This window comes from Odontomachus brunneus, unplaced genomic scaffold, assembly GCF_010583005.1.
Source record: "Odontomachus brunneus isolate Ranch 3 - 2012 unplaced genomic scaffold, Obru_v1 Obru_scaffold_025, whole genome shotgun sequence".
Lineage (NCBI taxonomy): Eukaryota > Metazoa > Arthropoda > Insecta > Hymenoptera > Formicidae > Odontomachus > Odontomachus brunneus.
Window position 1 is genome coordinate 479946 of NW_022639475.1, and position 18034 is coordinate 497979.

Genomic DNA, 18034 nt, shown 5'->3' on the forward strand with positions numbered 1-18034 from the left:
TACGGACAATATATATGGATAGATTCAGAATTAAAAAAGCTAACTTTTCCCCTTTATAACGAATTCGATAAAGTAAAAATTAAGATTAGCAATAGCTATTTTCTTAATTGTTTAAAATATGTTTTAATTCTATATGGTTTATTTTATTTTTTTTATAAAAACCATATCATTTTTGTTTAAAAAGTTTTTTGTATCTCTAATAGTTACTAATATAGCAAAAAAGGACAAAAGCTTGAAGAACAGTTTCATCTCTTAAACGAGCTTTTGCCGATATAAAAAAATATGGGTCTATTATTTTTGACTACTTTATAAACACCAAGTTTCATCGAAATCGGATAAGAACCGAGTTAATTCAATTTTCTCAACAGTGCAAATTTACAGTAAATTTATATCACATTACAAGTTTTATCAGATATTTCTTCGCGGATGTCCCTTGTTAGCACTAAATAAAGGCATATTTTCGCCCCTTTTAAACTTTAAGACAGGCAAGCGCATAAAAGAGCGCGAGTTTCTTTGATCTTCGTATTTGACAACATATTTCAAGAAGAACCCAGTCGGACATTTGCGACAGGTCCGTCGCAAGCATGATATGTTGTTTCTTCTTTTTAACGACTAGCGCCGAGCGCGAGGATGCGTGCGACATTCGCACGTAGCCTCTTAGTTTAATGTCTTTTGTTTCATTAAACACCATGGTCTGACCCTCTCTACCTCCACCCGTGCCCTCTTCCGTGCTACGTGGATTCGAAGGCCCGTGTGTGTGCGTCAATTTCTTCGGGAACTTCACGAAAGTGCGCGGCGCTTTTTGCTACGCGAGAGCTTAACGATGTGTTGCGAGTCGATACTACGGACAACAATATCAACAATGTCATTCGATATCTCTGGTAACACGCTCGATGCGAGAATTGTTCCGCCTCTGTTTCGGGACAGGCGTCTCAAGAGGGAACGATCGTTCGCGCGCTGATATTGATTCGCTTGCAGAACGCTGATATGATAAAAATGACGGCCGAAAGCACTCGAGCGAAATCTGAATTATAAAGAATTCGAGTGCTCGTTTTGTTAGGGTAATGCGACTTCCGGTAATCGCTGTCACGCGAAATACAAATGACTTTCGTGTCCGCTTGTCGAGCCGGCGATGGCCGGGTCGAAAAATTTCAAAGCTTCCGGAATCTGAAAACGTAAAAAAGCTCGCGCGAACAATTAATTAGATTTTCGCAGAGTAACAGCCGTGTTTTCACGCTTTTTCGCTTTTTTCCCGCTTTCCGCCGCTCCCGGTCTCGCACACTCCGGTTTCCCGTTGAAACTACCGTTTTTTACTTCCGCGGTTGCGCAGCAGCGCGAGGAAATATGCGCGGCGATGTTATTACTAAGAACAATATTCATCCCAAAGTGCAATCGCGCGTATCGCGACCGACTGCGCCATAAGGAAATTGCTCCCGAAATTTCTTTCGCGGCATATTCACTGCAAGACGTTGGCACGCATTTCCGTGTCGACGACTACGATCGCGACGCGACGAACTAAACGGTGCCTTATTCCAGACAAACGCTGAAATACATCCCTTTAATTCCAAATACCAATTTTTTCATGTCGCATTTAACGATTGTTTCAGCTTCAGAAAGACTCTGTCTTTAGCAAACTTTCCGCGACGAACTAAACGTAGAGACGAAGCAACTTTTTCTTGGATAGAGCTTTATAATATTCCTCTAAAGAGAATATACTCTTCTTTCCGAGTACATGATAATAAGCTTCTCTCAAATTTGTGACGAGTATATTTAAAGACTATTATCAGAAAAATATTCTTTGTAGAAGAGATTACTTAAATTACTTAAAGGAAGGAAAATAAACTGAGTAATAGCTGTTTTCAGCAGCAAAGAATGATATAATTTTCTGCGTGCAGCGCGACGTGGCAATCAAGACCTTATTATATATAATAAGAAAAGAAGGCGATAAGGATTGCTTATAATTAGAACCCGTTAACACTACTTTATACAGATCAGACAAGTGATCGAAGTTTCAACAAAACCGCGGGATAAATTTCTGGTCGGCTACTTATCGCCGACTTGATTTGAATTTCATCAGAAGGACATATTCAGCCTTCGCCGGAATACGGCCCCCGTTCGAACAAATCGCGATCCATTACTCCACGACTCAAATAAGTCCCATTGAATCGCAATCAAGCCGCGACCTCGCAACTCGCGATCGCGCGAACTGATGTTGCCGGACGGAATTCAATTTCGTCCGCAGGGTTCGGCATGCAGCATATCTCGGGAGTATTTCGCGTGCATTATTAAGCCGCTCTATCCCACGAAACTTCTCGAGGGTTGATTACCGTGTTATTATTATCCCCCGAGAGAACCGAAGTAACTTGCCACCCACGCCGGCCGCCGCCGCCGTCGCCGCCGCATCGCATAGTAATACGCGCGATTAAGGTGAGGGAATCGATCTTGAATTTTATCGCGCGCCGCGTAGTAACGCGCTTAGATACTCGATAAGTCGATGCGCCGTAAAATCTCCTCTGCCACTTCGGCCTCCGTACGACCCAGCCCCGTCGCGCAGCGCAACCATATTTCCTTCGATTTTACAACGGAGGGTCGATTACCCCCTGCGCCCCGAATTACACTCGAACGTGTGATTAGACGGATCCGCGTTCTCGCGCGAATAATTCCTATAGTTCCTTTATTCCTTTCTTTTCCCTTGAAAGGCGGAGAGACGGACAGAAAGAGAGAGAGAAAGAGAGAGAGAGAGAGAGAGAGAGAGAGAGAGAGAGACGAGAAAGAGGGAAAGATTGTTAGATGGAGGCTTTTCCCTCACCGCCGAAGCATCGCGCGTACTGCCGCTCCTCTTCTTCCACGACTTAAGTTGGCGAATGCGGATACGTTTTGCATAAAATGCATATTCATCACACGCGAAAAGAAGCGTCTCCCTCTATCTCTCTTCCTTCCTCTCTCTCTCTCTCTCTCTCTCTCTCTACTCTACTCTGTCTCCTTCTCTCTCTTCCTTTCTCGCCTGACGCTTTCGGGAGTTTCTTTGTCCGCGCGTATATACGTCGCAATATTAATGGGGAAGACGTAAACGGAAAGTAAAAGGGAGACGTCTCGAAGGGACGGTCCCGAACGGTCGATATGAACGGTCGTTTGTCGACAGCCTCATTCTCCGTGCAAGATATCTCGAGGAGAAGCGCGCGCGGGATCGTCGTTATTCGGTGGGAGCGGAAGAACGGGCTGGTAACATCCGCGAATCTCCACTACCGGGGTCGGTCTTTATCAATTTCAGTACTTTCGTGTGTGGCAGGGCGCGCGCGGGCTCGGTAGAAATACATATTCATCCCGACCGCCGTTTCAGAGAGGGTGCATCCGTAATGGAGACGAAAAGGACAAGAGGGATCCGCCGGATCTGCGTACATTTCTCGCCGGACGTCCGCGTGAATGGCGAGCAATATCGATCAGTTGAGGATGAAGAGTCGCGCTCCCTCCGCGCGATACAGCGACGGCCAGCTGTTCCCTGAAAGACCCCGATTCAATTTCTACCTGGTTACGCGGCCCGTGTGTGCGTGCGCGTACGTGTGCATTACATGCACGAATCGACGACAGATATTCCGATGCGACCTGATACCCCGTGACGAATAAGTGTGCCCAACGTTCTCGATACACGCCGTATCGCTCCCAGCTGCCGGCGTTCTCGTCGTTATATTTCAATCGAAAACGCGCCCTCGCGCGTATAAAACGGCGTATTTGCAAGAGGCTTCCGTGCTAACTCCGGCTAGAAATATTTGTTTCGACATTCGCAAACACCGCGCGGATGAAAGGACCTGCCGCACGGAACTCTCATAGATCGGCCGGACGTTGAAGGAAAAAACGCGGACGAGTTGAAAAAATAGAAGAAAAGCGTGAGAGGAGAGACTGCGAGAGCTGAAAGAGAAAGAGAAAGAGAGAGAGAGAATGGAGAAAAATCGCACTCACCGAGGAGGGGCGGGGGCGGAAGGGGGCGGGAGAGGGAGTGTTAACTCCGCTAAAGTCGGGGTGAACGGCCGAAGGACCGGGGTCGAAGGAGAGAGAGGTATCGTCATCGCGTGCGCCCGCGCAGAGGATCAAACTTTTACTCGCGCGGAAGCGCGGGGAGACAGAGAGGAACAATATTTATCTTGCGCCGCGGCTGGAGATGATATTTTTTCGTGGCGTAATTTTAACGACATCGCGCGCCGGATAGACGTTTCGACGGAGGATTTATTAGGGTCATAGTGGCTTGATATTCGTCATGAACCAGAAGGTTCCGTTTTCCCCTCTGTCTCTTTGTTTCTCTCTTTTCTCTCTCTCTCTCTCTCTCTCTCTCTCTCGGATCTCCCGTTTTGTTGATTATTATAATCGAGAACGCACAGCCGTCCGTCCACGAATTCTCTCTGGAAAAAGCTCGGCGATTAGTGACGCTCGTCCCTGAAAATACACGATTAATTACGGCTCGGAGGAGGTCAGAGCGCGATTGCGGATGGAAAAATGCACGGGAGTTGTTCGCTGGAATGCAGAGTACGTCGAGGAATGTTCCGCTGTTTGAACAAGCGAGTAACCGAGTGTGCGAGGGACTTAACGTGGCCAGCTGCGCTTCTCCAGCTTATCAGGCCGTGGCGTGACTCTCGCGAAGAAGCTCTACAAGGTTCCTTAATTGGCTGCGGAGGTCGGGGAGGGGCCGTAACGCGGTCTCTTCGGTCGTTCGTGAGATGGAATATCAAAACGGTGCGTTTTTGCGTGCGCTCAAATGAAGCCGGGAAGGATGATCGCGTGTCACGCGTGAGTCGAATAAAACTCGCACCGTCACGATTCAAGGTGAAATCCGACATTCGTCCGCGGGATAACGAGGGAGGGTCGCCGGTCGCAGGACGTCAATCGATGGAAAACCGCCAGTAGGAGTGATAGGTTAATAAGAGCGGTCGCGTTGGGCGCGATAATTTCAATCTTAGCGGGAGAACAAAATTGTTCGACAATGTAACGTACGTGACGGACTCGTTTGACGTGTGAAAGAGGTAGTAACTATACAATACCCCACGTAAGTCGAAGGTCTGACCTGACTTTCGCGAGATTAATTTTCCTCAAATAAAAAGGCGTATATTGAATGCTCTGATTGAATAAACAATCAGTGAGAGACGCTATTCCGTTTTTTATATTCATTTTTTTCGTTTCTTCATCGCCAAGATCGTTTATTGACGATATTTTGACAATTCGCGAATTTATTCTACTGCTCGCAGATTACATAGAAAAGATTTCATTTTTATTAAACAAGCTAAGCCTCTTAGAGGAAAGGAGAAAATGCAACAAGAAATTAAAGAAAGGAAAAATAATAAACGAAGCGAAATAAGTCATGCAACGTAACTTACGTTATACGTAAGTTATGGCGATACTTTTATATTTCCGCGGTGTGGAAATACTTGGTCTGGCTTTCGCGTCCGTCATGGATTTGTTTTCAACGTTTGAACATTCCAGTTTACTTCTTCAGGAACGGAACGACCTGAGACTATAAAAGATGTGCGTGGACTATATCATCGACTACTCATTCGTACAATGAAAAACTTCTTTGATAGAAAATTATCGTCACATTCAATTATCATACTATAAGACAGCAGTGACTTATTTGAGCTTAATGTTAAAGAACGTTTACTCAAATCAACCAAGAAAGTATCGTTAAAATATCGAAGATCAATAAAAATTACTGATATTCCAGTAGTTAATAAGGCAACGTAAACGAGATTAAACGTGGAAGTATAATTACATCCTTTAAATTTGCTGATGAAAAAGAAGACGTATCGAGTGACTCATGCAGACGTTATGAAACAAATGACGAGCGAAAAAGAACATATTAAAATACGCGAATGACTCGATCTCCCGCTGAAAGATGCTGATTGAGAATGGAGCACGCATTGATACCAATTCCGAAGCAAAATCAATGTGTTGTGAGGTTAATCAAATGCTTTTATTTTTATTAAGTAAGAATTCGGGAACGGCCGAGTCTCAGGTCATTCTTCTGCTGAAGAAGTCTGCTGAAGAAGTGAATATGTGTTCATGAGACGTCAAAACCGAATCCATGAAGGACGCAGTACCAAGCAAATTATGGCACCGTCGAACAATTTTATTTCACTAGTGTCACTAGATAACCCCCTTCCCTTTTCTCTCTCTCTCTCTCTCTCTCTCTCTCTCTCTCTCTCTCTCTTTCTCTCTACACATTGCGTAATCGGCAATTCATTTGCAAATGTAATTTCTCACTCGCGTCGCGATTCGAAAGCGCTCGAAGGTGTGGATCGTGGAGGAAAGATGGAATCTGTTTTGCTTCGGTATCAACCTCTCGTTAGGCGCGATCTAATTCGAAAGCTACGTATCACTACTATGTACATACACAGTATATACGCACTATGTACAAACATAGTGAAAGATACATCGCGTTTCTTGAAGCGCACATAGTCTATTGTTCGTATTAGTACGTATTTTCGAAGAGCATATACATTTGGCAGAGTACACATCTACCGTGGTAGACCAGACGCGCCTGAAGTGGGGTAAGAAGCGCACACGCCTACTGAAGGGTTAAGCCGCGAGGGACTTACGTGCCGAACGCGCTGCAAACAGTACACACCGCGAGGTATCTTGCGGGGAATCGAGGCATGCACGGGGAAATGGCAACTTAGGCGAACGCGCAACCGAGTCCTCGAGAGCATAGAAGGTGAGATCAAAGCGTATGCACGGCAAGGAGGATGAACGACGCAGTCGCGCGACACTGCGAGCCTCTTTGAGGGCCTGGGATCGCTCGCGGACTTGAAATTATCGTCTCGCCGAGACCTACCCTCGGCTTAACTTCTCGACCGGTGATCGGCCGAGCGAAACCGCGAAAGCGCGCGGCGGTTGAGCAAATTGCAGCGTCGCAATTAACGGCGCTCTTTCGATTAGCCCGCGAAACAAAAACCGCAGAGTGAGAACGGGGAGAAGGCGCGAGTCTGCACCCCCCCGAGTCCAGAAAAAGCAAGAACAATCCTGTCCCTCTCGAGAACCTTCCTTTCGTGTCCCTTGTATTTTCTCTTGTATCTTGAACTTTCGTCGAGTCCAAGGCACTCGGCCCTACTCGCAATTCCAGAGATATCGAACTCGTCCCCTGGAGATTTACCGCGGCCCGCGTGCCGCAGAAGAGGCATTGACGCACCCCGGCCGCCTAGGAATCGCCGTCGCTCCGTTTCACGGGCGTCTTCGGGCGCCGATGAAACGGAGCCCGGCCGAGCCGGTATTTATCGCGCGGGAATAAACGCGCAGCGCACCGGCGCGGACTGCACTTTGCCGCGCATGCACGACTCACTTGCGCCGTAAAGCGGATTATTTATGGCTTACGCCGGATGCTCGCGAGAGGAGAAGAAATACTCGCCGTCGCGCACGGCTCTCGTCGTCCCTTTAATCTCCTTTTCTTCCTCTGTGGCGTTCCCAGCTGTGTGGACGTGTCCACGTCATAACACATCCCCCTACTGCTGCGGTGGACACCTCGTCGCGGCCCGCGTGTCCACGTGAAATTCTCGAGCCGAGATCGAGAAAAAACGGCGGAAAATAGCGACACAATTGTCGCGTCGATAACGAGCGCGCGCGATTTCCAGCACGCGATTCGCAGCTCGGTCGGGGAATCCTCGACGAGCGCGAACTGAAGGAGCGTTAATTAACTCCCACCGCGCGACGCTCGTCGCCTCCGTCGTCGTCGACGTCGTGCTCGTCGAATTATTAATCGGCCGCGCAATAATTAACAACTCTTTCAATAACCTAGGAGAACACGTACCGTGCAACCGCGATGAATCTTTAAACGCGCTCACGTTGTCGCGTTCGTCGCTCTCGCGCCTTCCCCTGCGCGCGCAGCGCCGAGTACCATGGCGCGTTTCACCCTGAATTTTCTCTCTCTCTCTCTCTCTCTCTCTCCCTTCCCCCCTCTCGCTAGAATTTATATATAAAAGCGTAACCCCGTCCGAGCCCTTTCTACGCCGAGATTTAGAAAATAATCGATTATAACGTTTCTACAATAAAGCCGCGGCGAGCCGTTCCGTCCTATGCTACCGCTGACGAGTTTATTCGCGGTTGGTCGGATTCCACCCTACTTCTCTCTTCGTGTTCCCAGAGGAACGCTTGCGCCGATATCCAGTGTCAGAGAACGATGGAGAGGAGCGTTCGTGCTCTTCCCCCTTCTTTTCTCTCTTCTATGCGGGATGAAGAGGGAACAACCTCGGACGAAGAAGCAAGCTTCGAGGGCGGATGAGAGCAAACTGAAGAGTCGCGCACAAATTTCAGCCTTTCTTCTCCACCTTTCCTTCAGCAGGAGACACGGAATCGGCATTCTACACTCCGCGTGTTCTTTGTATGGCGGGACATGAGTCGTGCGTGCGCGAGAGAGGCGCGTTAAATAAAACCCGCGATCTTCTGTGATATCGCGCGAAGGAGTGTGTGCCTCCCTCCCGCGCATTATACGTAATATACCCTTAACGACGTAAGCGATATAACAACTTCCAATGTGGATTATAAAAATATTCAATCTTTGTCGTACCAACTAGTTAACCTATTGATATGTAAACTATCGATATGTAAAATTGATATGTAAAGTCACGGACCAACACGTGATCCGCGTGGATACGCGCGGGTCGGCGAGACGAACGGCGGTCGCTTCGCGGATCCGCGCCTCCACCTTATTTTGGCCGGCGTTACTGTAACTTGTATGCGTGTGTGTACGTGTGTACGTGTGTGTGATGTATGTGCGTGTCTTGTATACTTTTTTTTTTGTTTTTTTTTGCGTACGCTAACACGTTTGATAATAATTCGATAACGAGACGCTGTGGTCTCGCGCGCATCCGGCCGCCCAACGGCGCGCCGACGTTGCATTTCGGGCGAGTGTGTGTTGAAAAACGTCGGCCCGTTACAGCTCTCCTGTCGGCCGACGCCGTCGAGAGTAAATAAATCGACAATCTATGATAGAAGAGGTACTTATCCTCGCCGGTGTCCGCGGACAGGTCAGACGCCGCTGTTTGTACGCGAGATGCTGCCCCGCGGAACTCCCACGTCGGCGACGGAACACACTTCCGTGCCCGCGCTGCTGGTGTCTGATCCCAGTGGCGCGCATTTCCGCGCTGACGAGAGAACATCCGAGCGCGGAGATCGCGCGGGATCGCCTCCGGATGCAGGCGCGACTCGGGTCGGGACTCACCACGATGGTTATTCCTCCGGCCAGCCGAGATCCTCGCCGACGAGTTCGTAGAAGCGTTGATTGTGCTCGTTGAAGAACTTCCTCAGCTTCGTGACGACCATCGGGCTGACGCGCGGGTGACGCCTGCCCTTGCTCTCCCTCAGACACTTCTCCGATGTCTCGTTCCGCAGACAGTAGAAGCCCTTGGTGTGATTGAAGTAGAAGTTGTGCCTGCCGATGCGCGGCTCGAGCCCGAGGAAGTTCTCGATGCGGCGCAGCTGCGGCACCGGGTCCTCTATCAGCTGATCGCCGTTCACTATGAGGATCTGCTCTCTGGAGAACACCTCCAGCCAGCGGTGCATGTAGGTGTGATAGAGGGAGATGGCGACCGGCCTGTAAGACTCGTTGATAGTGCCGTCGGGTCGCATCACAAGTTCCTCGAAACTGCGGGCAACTTGCTGCTGTTGTTGCTGTTGCTGCTGTTGTTGTTGCGGCGTGCCGTTGGTTAACGTGGACGCGGTCGCCGCGTGCGTACGCAGCTGAGTGTAATCCGAGATCGCCCTGGTTACCGGCTCGCGCACAATCAGCAGCAACTTGACGCTGCCGTTCATCGCGCGGATCCGCTCCGGCACCTCGGGCGTCACGAAGTAGCTGGGACTCTTCTCGATGGTGATCTGGCCCTTGAACGAGTACGGCATCTTCCGCCGGTACCACTCCAGGCCCTTGCCGTAGTTGTCGTCACGGTCGAAGAAGTGCACCTCGCCGGCCGCCTTCTGTATCTGCGGGTGCAGGAACAGCATCTCCAGCAACGCCCGTGTGCCGCATTTGCGTACGCCGATTATGATCGCCTGGGGTAGATGGCGATTCGTGCGCGGGAAGTGAACCTTGTTGGTGAAGAGGAGGGGCGGCGTCGCGCGTACCTGCCATCAATCAGGATATAGCGGACAATGACCTCGGGCGAAATCGTTAGCGGAGAGAATACGGCGTCTTCGACGCGAACACGCTTACCTGAGAGACTAGCTCGACGGTGCGTCCCTCGACGGCGGAGACGGCGTGGAGGCTGTAAACGGCGCTATCGTAAAGTATGTGGAAGGTGAGGAAGAGGGACAGCAAGGCGACCGACAAGAAAGCGGCGGCCACCTTCGGCCGGGACACGCCGACCACCAGAATGCAATCCGACGCGTCACCCTCGGCCGGCCTCATGGCGGAGCGAGGCATCCACCTGCGACAAACGTCCATCCCAATGTTGAATATTCAGATTCGCGACTTTTATTCTACACGTCCGACAAGTTCTCTACATCCCCGTGTTCTCTAGAGTGCAACCTTTCCCAAAGTAAATCATTAAAAGTGTTTCTTATGGAATCAGTAAGGGAAAGCAAATTTCGCCGATCATCGGTGAGCATTCGCTGATTTTCAGTGGAAATGCCCCCACTTTATTGCTCCATTTTAAATCTCGTTGATTTTGACCAGTTGAAATAAAATTTCACTGCAAAATCTACAGCACACAAATTCATTATACGCCGTGCCAAATCCAGATTTCTGCGTTGGTGGCGGTGGAATTAACAGCCTTCATGCGATTTACGTGCAATGACCGCTGTGTTTGCAAACTGCATCAATAATAGGAACGGTCGCTGCTATTAATTGGTTTTTCTTCCAGCGAGATTTTTGTGATTGCAATACTGCACTTATAACTGAACCATCAATTGTAATGTAGCGTTTCAGTGAAGAATGCACTGTTATACTTTAGAAAGATCAGTGAATTCCTCGCGAAATCTTACTTGTACTGGTGAAAATCAGTGAGATACAGGACGAGACAGTAAAGTGGGAGTGTCTCTTTCAGTTTCCACTGAGCACTCACTAGTCATATTCCTTTTACTGATTCAATCAGAAACATTTTTACTGATTCACTGTGATGATATCAAAAGCAAGGAAAGACATGCTTTAAATTCTTACAAAATGTATCGAAATAAAAAGATATCCAAAAGATGACACTTGAAATCGATTAGGCACACCTCTAAAATACTCCGAATACTTCCCTCTAATAATCAATAAATAATTATTCAACTTTTGTCGCAACAGCTACAAAATGGCCTCTTAAACTATGCACTGCCTTTTTTTTGTCTTTTTTTTCTAGAATGTGATAAATCCTCACGCCGATCTATATATTCAAATTGACGATCAGAGATAATAAAATAATGTGTCTGAAGTAAACCTACCCAAAAGTTATACACCGATTTCTTTCTAATTTGGCACAAATGTAGAAGTACAAAAAATATTTTTTTCATTTTGACCCACTTTGAGTTTCACGAGCAGTTTATAATTTTTTAATGTTCTCACTCCTATCATCACAAGTGCAATAAAAATGTATAAGAAATAAAATTAAATACAAGATAAAGGCGTTTTTGGTTTGCTGATTATGAATATAAAGTCAAATGTATAAATTATTTGTATAAATGTGTAAAATTATTTGTATAAATAATAAAATGTTTAAACAAAACATGTAAAAAGTTGAAAAAATTATTTATACAAATAATTTCTCGGTTTGACCGAGATTCGAGCCATTTTTGACTAATTTAGCACAGATTTGAAATATTTCGATTGGAATCTCGGCTAAAGAAATTTAGAATGTCTCAGCTATGCCGATTTTGTTAAAATTATTTAACTATATTTTGTATTCAATTTTATTTCTTATGTATTCTTGATGTACTTGTTGATGATAGGAGAACATTAAAAAGCTATAAACTGTCTGTGAAACTCAAAGTAAGCCAAAATGAAAAAACATAACCTAAATATTTGTTGTACTTCTACGTTTGTGCCAAATTATAAAGAAATCGAAGTGTATCTTTTGGGTAGCTTTACTTGTGAGAAAGTGCCATTTGGATTCGTAAATATTACGATCATTAAACGGTAGAACGCGCGTCAGAGAGACGGAATTCCAACGCAAAGATTTCACTAGAATGCCCCTGATTTATTTTTTGCGGACTCGTTCTCGCCGCAATCCCGACGCGGCGAAAGCGCATTGTGCGCGCGAATTCACGTGTTTTGCAGCAGCTCACAGCCTGTTCAGCCGTTGCAACGCGCGTGAACGGTTTATCGGCGAGAGGAAAAAAATCAGGGAGTATGTAAGATTGACGGGAGCTTTGGCGCGCTCGTATACACTGCAGGCGAGCTTTCGTTCGCCGCGAACGTGAGATGATTCCCGCTAAACAAGTTGAAACAATTTCAAATCACCGCGCCGAGCTCGCGGTCGATAATCATGCGGCTGACTGGCATTTACACGAGACGCCAAATTGCCGGCACAAATTTATCGCGGGAACGCTCGCGTGACAGACGAGCGAGGTGGCTGTCAATGCCGCGTCCGCTAATTTCGTTTCCCATTGAATGCGGGCTCAAAAATATCGACCGGCGGATTAAGCGACACGATGCGAACACGACGCTTTTCCCGGGCGACGGAGTCACTCGCGTTGCGATTCCACCGGCTGGTTGGCTCTTTTTTCTCTCCCCCCTTCTCTCTCTCTCTCTCTCTCTCTCTCTCTGTTCCTCTCTTCACATTCTCTCCTCGCGAACAGCGATAAATCATCGACCCGCATGCCGTCTCTCCGGCAAAAAGTAACGGATCGCCCTCTCTCTCGTCGGGGCGATTAAGCTCCAACTATCTCGTAAGATATATCGTACGTCAGATATTTACATACCGCGCGCAAGTGTACCGCGAGTTATCGCGCGCGCGGTCGTTGCCGTCGGACGCGTCGTTAAAATCGAAGATGTATCGCAAAAGCAGACGACGCGACGTTTCGTCGTCGCATCGTAACTCGCTGCAACTCGCTGCAACTCGCGTTTGTCGGCGGACGCGCACGCTCTTTCATCATGTAAGACGAGATTTGCAACGTTAGCGCAACAGGCACGATGTAAATTGCGTGTCCAAGAGACAGAGAGAGAGAGAGAGAGAGAGGAGGAGGAGGAGAAGGAGAGAGAAAGAGACATCGCTCTCAGACGAATCGAGATTCGCGAGTGACGAAACTTGCAGTCGAGAGAGCTTTTAAGCTCGGAATAGCTAACGAACTCCCGAAACGAGACGTAGCGGAGCGACAAGGTAAGGAAGAGGCTAAGAGGGAGGCCAGAGGGGAGGATCGATTCGCTATAAATGATGCAGAAAGGTCGGTACCCCTGAGACAGAACGCAATCTAAATTTGATGCGGCTGCATTTTGTATTCCGACGTAATGACTTCTCCTAACGTTCTCGCCGGCGGTACGTACGATCCCACACTCGGGTTACATCATCGACTTCCCGCGTGCCGCGCATCTCCAACGGCCTCGTCGTCATTCGGTTCTTCAATCACGGTTGGAGTCGCAATTAGCGGATTGCTAACGAAGTCGCTTTTCGTTTCATCCTTCCGCCGCGAGAAGATACGAAAAAAGTCGTGCGCACGACAGACAGCGCGAGAGATCGCGTATTCACAAATAGTGCTGTCTAAAGGTCGTCAAGTCGTAGTTGGGAGTATTTGTAGGGAGGAAATGAGTGAGTGAATGAGTAAGTGAGAGAAAAGCTGCAGCGTGCTTTCAGTCTTAGAGTTTCTCTCTCACTCTTTTTAGAGATCTCTCTCATTCCTATTCACACCTAACAATGGCGGACAGGATGCGGACCTATCAGAAATCATTATGCTTTGTCCTAACCCCGACTAGGTAAACCCTCTCTAGTGTTGTCAATCTCGATTACTACGAAAAAGCACCCAGGTATATCGATTTTTTTGGGCTGAGTACACGGAGTGAATTTATAATTTTTCTCTCATATAATTTTTTTTAATTTTACTATGCCTCTAATAGTAAGACAAATTTGTGTTAAATATGTTGTAAGACTATTATCCAGAAAATATTCTCTGTTTAAAATAACTTAACATTAAAGAACAACATAATTTATAGTTTTTTCTCATATAATTTTTTTCAATTTTACTGCGTCTCTAATAGTAAGACAAATTTGTGTTAAATATGTTGTAAGACTATTATCCAGAAAATATTCTCTTTTTAAAATAACTTAACATTAAAGAACATAACATAATTTATAATTTTTTTTCATATAATTTTTTTCAATTTTACTGTGTCTCTAATAGTAAGACAAATTTGTGTTAAATATGTTGTAAGACTATTATCCAGAAAATATTCTCTTTTTAAAATAACTTAACATTAAAGAACATAACTTAACATAATTTATAATTTTTTTTCATATAATTTTTTTCAATTTTACTCTAATAGTAAGACAAATTTGTGTTAAGTATGTTGTAAGACTATTATCCAGAAAATATTCTCTGTTTAAAATAACTTAACATTAAAGAACATAACATAATTTATAGTTTTTTCTCATATAATTTTTTTCAATTTTACTGTGTCTCTAATAGTAAGACAAATTTGTGTTAAGTATATTGTAAGACTATCATCCAGAAAATATTCTCTGTTGAAAATAACTTAACATTAAAAGAAAAAAATAGAGTAACCGTTTTTCTAGCAACAGAGTGACACTTTTCTATGCGTGCAGTTAATTTCAGATTTACAAATTATTGATTTTTCTAACGATAACAAATAATAAGCAGGCGCATTGGAGACTACTTTTTTATTACCGCTTTCTGGTTAGCGGAGTAATATCCGCGAATGTGGTTATCCGGATACCCGGCTGCTATCCGCGAATGTGTATATTCGGGGGGTATCCGGGTAATAACTGGGTAATACTCGCGGGTTTGGTTAGCCGGGTGCAGAAATACCTGGATTATATTGACGGCATTATTTACGAACATGTTTCTCGCTCGTACTACACTCTTCCACTTTGCCTTTATCTGCAAATAGATACTTAATGCCGCGAGACGAAGCGACTCCGTGCGCATATCCGACGGCTTTAATATTGCATCTTTAACGGGACTCGCTCTCACCTGGGGATTGCTTGGAACAACGTTCGCGTTGGTCGGCCGGCCGGTTGGTCGGTTGGTCGGCACAAGCCCGTTTCACAACGGGGGCCATTTAATGCGCAAGTTTTCCGGCTAAAATTTGCTTTGTGCCGCCGTTGCGGCGTGGCTTGGCGCGGCCCGGCGCGGCAGGCCGAGGTGTTTCCGTGGGAAACACGCGGCCCGTGTTATCCGAACAAATTGCAATTTCCAGAGTTGCCTTCCGCCTCGTCGCGCCACTACTAGGATAGTCCCGCTGCTCGTGACTATCAAAACGACCCGTCATTTGCTCATTATCAGCATACCGTATCAACATGTAATTATATATATAACCGCACGCGAATTTACGTAATTCGTGTCAGCGTAATTCTGGCGGACAGAATTACGCACGCGGTCGACTTGGCGCGATCGAACGTCAGGTTTGACGCCCCGAATCCTCCGCGAGGATAACCGACGACGGAATAAAAAGCCGTCCTTCACTCCGTCAAAATCAGACCTCGTCTCGCTCAATTGGAACGTGGCCGCGGGAAATGGCAATTTTCTCTCGTCAGCGGACGAGAGCGCGGAAACGCTAATCGGCTAATTACGCGCGGATCTCTCTCCTCGCCGTGGACTCCGCGAGCTCTCGATACGACGGATCGGCTGGAGAAACGGCGGAAACGATTCGAGATGTACCATCGTGCGTTTCGCGGATTGAAAAGCGATTGCAATTGAATCGGTACTCACAAGACATCTATGGGGGATTGAGGAGACCACTCTTGATGAGGCCGGGCCTTGTTGGGCATTGGCGTACGCTTTTACGTTCACATTGTCGCAGTTCCTGCAACAGAGCAAAGCGCACCGTATTGTTGAGACAAATTATTGAATCAACCTAAATAGAAGATGGACAAAATGCACGCGAAAACCGACGCTGGTCTTGTAGTACACGGAGAGAATCTTACAGTAAAAATTTAGTACGGAATTTTGTAGCTGAGGAACAGATCGACATTCTGCAGTAACCTCTGGATTATGCAGTATCCTCTCAGCATGCGCTATTTAGATTTTAGAAACTAACGCGTGTTATCAAGAATTTTCTATTTTTAGCAAAATTTACGCTGAGAGAAAAAATACGTAAAAAAAATAAACATTTGTTCCGTAAGTATTAATAGTATATTTACTAACATGCACATTTTTACATTGAGAAAATATTTCTTTTCAGACAGGAAAATATACATTTTTCCTGCAATTGCTTTTCATGAAAGCCACTGTTTATTATATTTAAACAAAAAAATTTTAATTTAAGTAAACATGTTACTACACAACAGAAAAATATTTTGTATTTTTTACATATTTTTTCTCTTAATGTACTACGTTCCTTAACAAGACATACCTTACCGGCAGAATTTATTACTAGGAACATAGTAAAATTAAAAATGACTTTTATGAAAAAAAAAACTGTAATATTCTCACCGTGTAGCAATCAGTAAAAATATAAATAAAGTAATATAAAATAATATAAAGTTTATTCATAAAAATTTATGATAATAAAGTTTGTTCACAGAAATAAAATTTATATCTCACAAATAAATTTTCAAATATTTCTTTCTCAGTATACGCCTGCTTTTCCTCTTTTTGACTCTTCTCACTTACCTGTCGAGCCTACGACTGATTATCACCGCGCTCAGTCTCAGCCTGTATGAAGTTAGCCCCCCACTTTTCGAATTTATTAATTTTGACAGTTGTGCTGATTTGTGCTAGGTTTGTGCTACATTGTGCTCGAATTATAAATTTTTAATACGAAAAATGAGCGAGAAAAATGGAAAAAACCGTTTTTTTTGGTAGCTCCCCACTTTTTGATTTTCGAAATTTTTTTTATTGTGCTAGGTTGTGCTAAGTTGTGCTAACATTGTGCTAAAGTATTATCTTCGAAAAATAATCATGAAAGGAATAAAACGAAAAAAACGATTTTAGGCAGAAAAGAAGAAAAGTAAGATTTATATTCGTATAAGTCAACCAAACAATATATAATTATATATCTGAGTTGCTCTAGGCTAGCACAAGTCAGCACAAGCTTCAGTTTCGCGAACACTAGAATTTAAAGGGCACTTTACTCTTGACCGCGGCCCTTCGCGCTCGCAGTCTATGTCATTAATCACGACTTCTAGACTTTGGATCGACTCAGAATTGCATATCTGAGTTGTGCTAGCCTAGCACAAGTCAGCACAAGTTTCAGTTTCGCCAGCACAAGAATTTAAAGGGCACTTTACTCTTGACCGCGGCCCTTCGCGCTCGCAACCTATGTCATTAATCACGACTTCTAGACTTTGGATCGACTCAGAATTGCATATCTGAGTTTTGCTAGCCTAGCACAAGTCAGCACAAGCTTTAGTTTCGCTAGCACAAAAATATTAAAGGTATTTTATTCTTGATTTTCGCAATCTTTCGCATGCGCAACTTGATTGATGAAGATAATATTAAATTACACGGAAGTAAATAAGAAAGTCGTGATTAATGACATAGGTTTCGAGCGCGAAGGGCCGCGGTCAAGAGTAAAGTGCCCTTTAAATTCTTGTGCTGGCGAAACTGAAACTTGTGCTGACTTGAGCTAGGCTAGCACAACTCAGATATGCAATTCTGAGTCGATCCAAAGTCTAGAAGTCGTGATTAATGACGTAGACGTTGTCAAGAGTAAAGTGCCCTTTAAATTCTAGTGTTCGCGAAACTGAAGCTTGTGCTGACTTGTGCTAGCCTAGAGCAACTCAGCTATATAATTATATATTGTTTGGTTGACTTATACGAATATAAATCTAACTTTTCTTCTTTTCTGCCTAAAATCGTTTTTTTCGTTTTATTCCTTCCATGATTATTTTTCGAAGATAATACTTTAGCACAATGTTAGCACAACTTAGCACAACCTAGCACAATAAAAAAAATTTCGAAAATCAAAAAGTGG

The 18034-nt window shown here is 45.3% G+C and overlaps 1 protein-coding gene across 2 annotated transcripts in view; it reads right to left on the reverse strand.

Moving 5' to 3' along the window:
* Positions 1 to 4292: 4292 nt before the first annotated feature.
* LOC116842418 (heparan sulfate glucosamine 3-O-sulfotransferase 5) overlaps positions 4293 to 18034 on the reverse strand; it is a 59495-nt gene continuing 45753 nt past the window's right edge. For both annotated transcript variants that reach the window (XM_032811623.1, XM_032811622.1), the window contains 3 exons: positions 15829 to 15922; positions 10184 to 10397; positions 4293 to 10095 (listed from right to left, as the gene is read on the reverse strand). In XM_032811623.1, coding sequence (XP_032667514.1) covers positions 9205 to 10095; positions 10184 to 10397; positions 15829 to 15887 — 1164 coding nt within the window. In that variant the 5' untranslated portion in view covers positions 15888 to 15922 and the 3' untranslated portion in view covers positions 4293 to 9204. The remainder of the gene's footprint in view (positions 10096 to 10183; positions 10398 to 15828; positions 15923 to 18034) is intronic.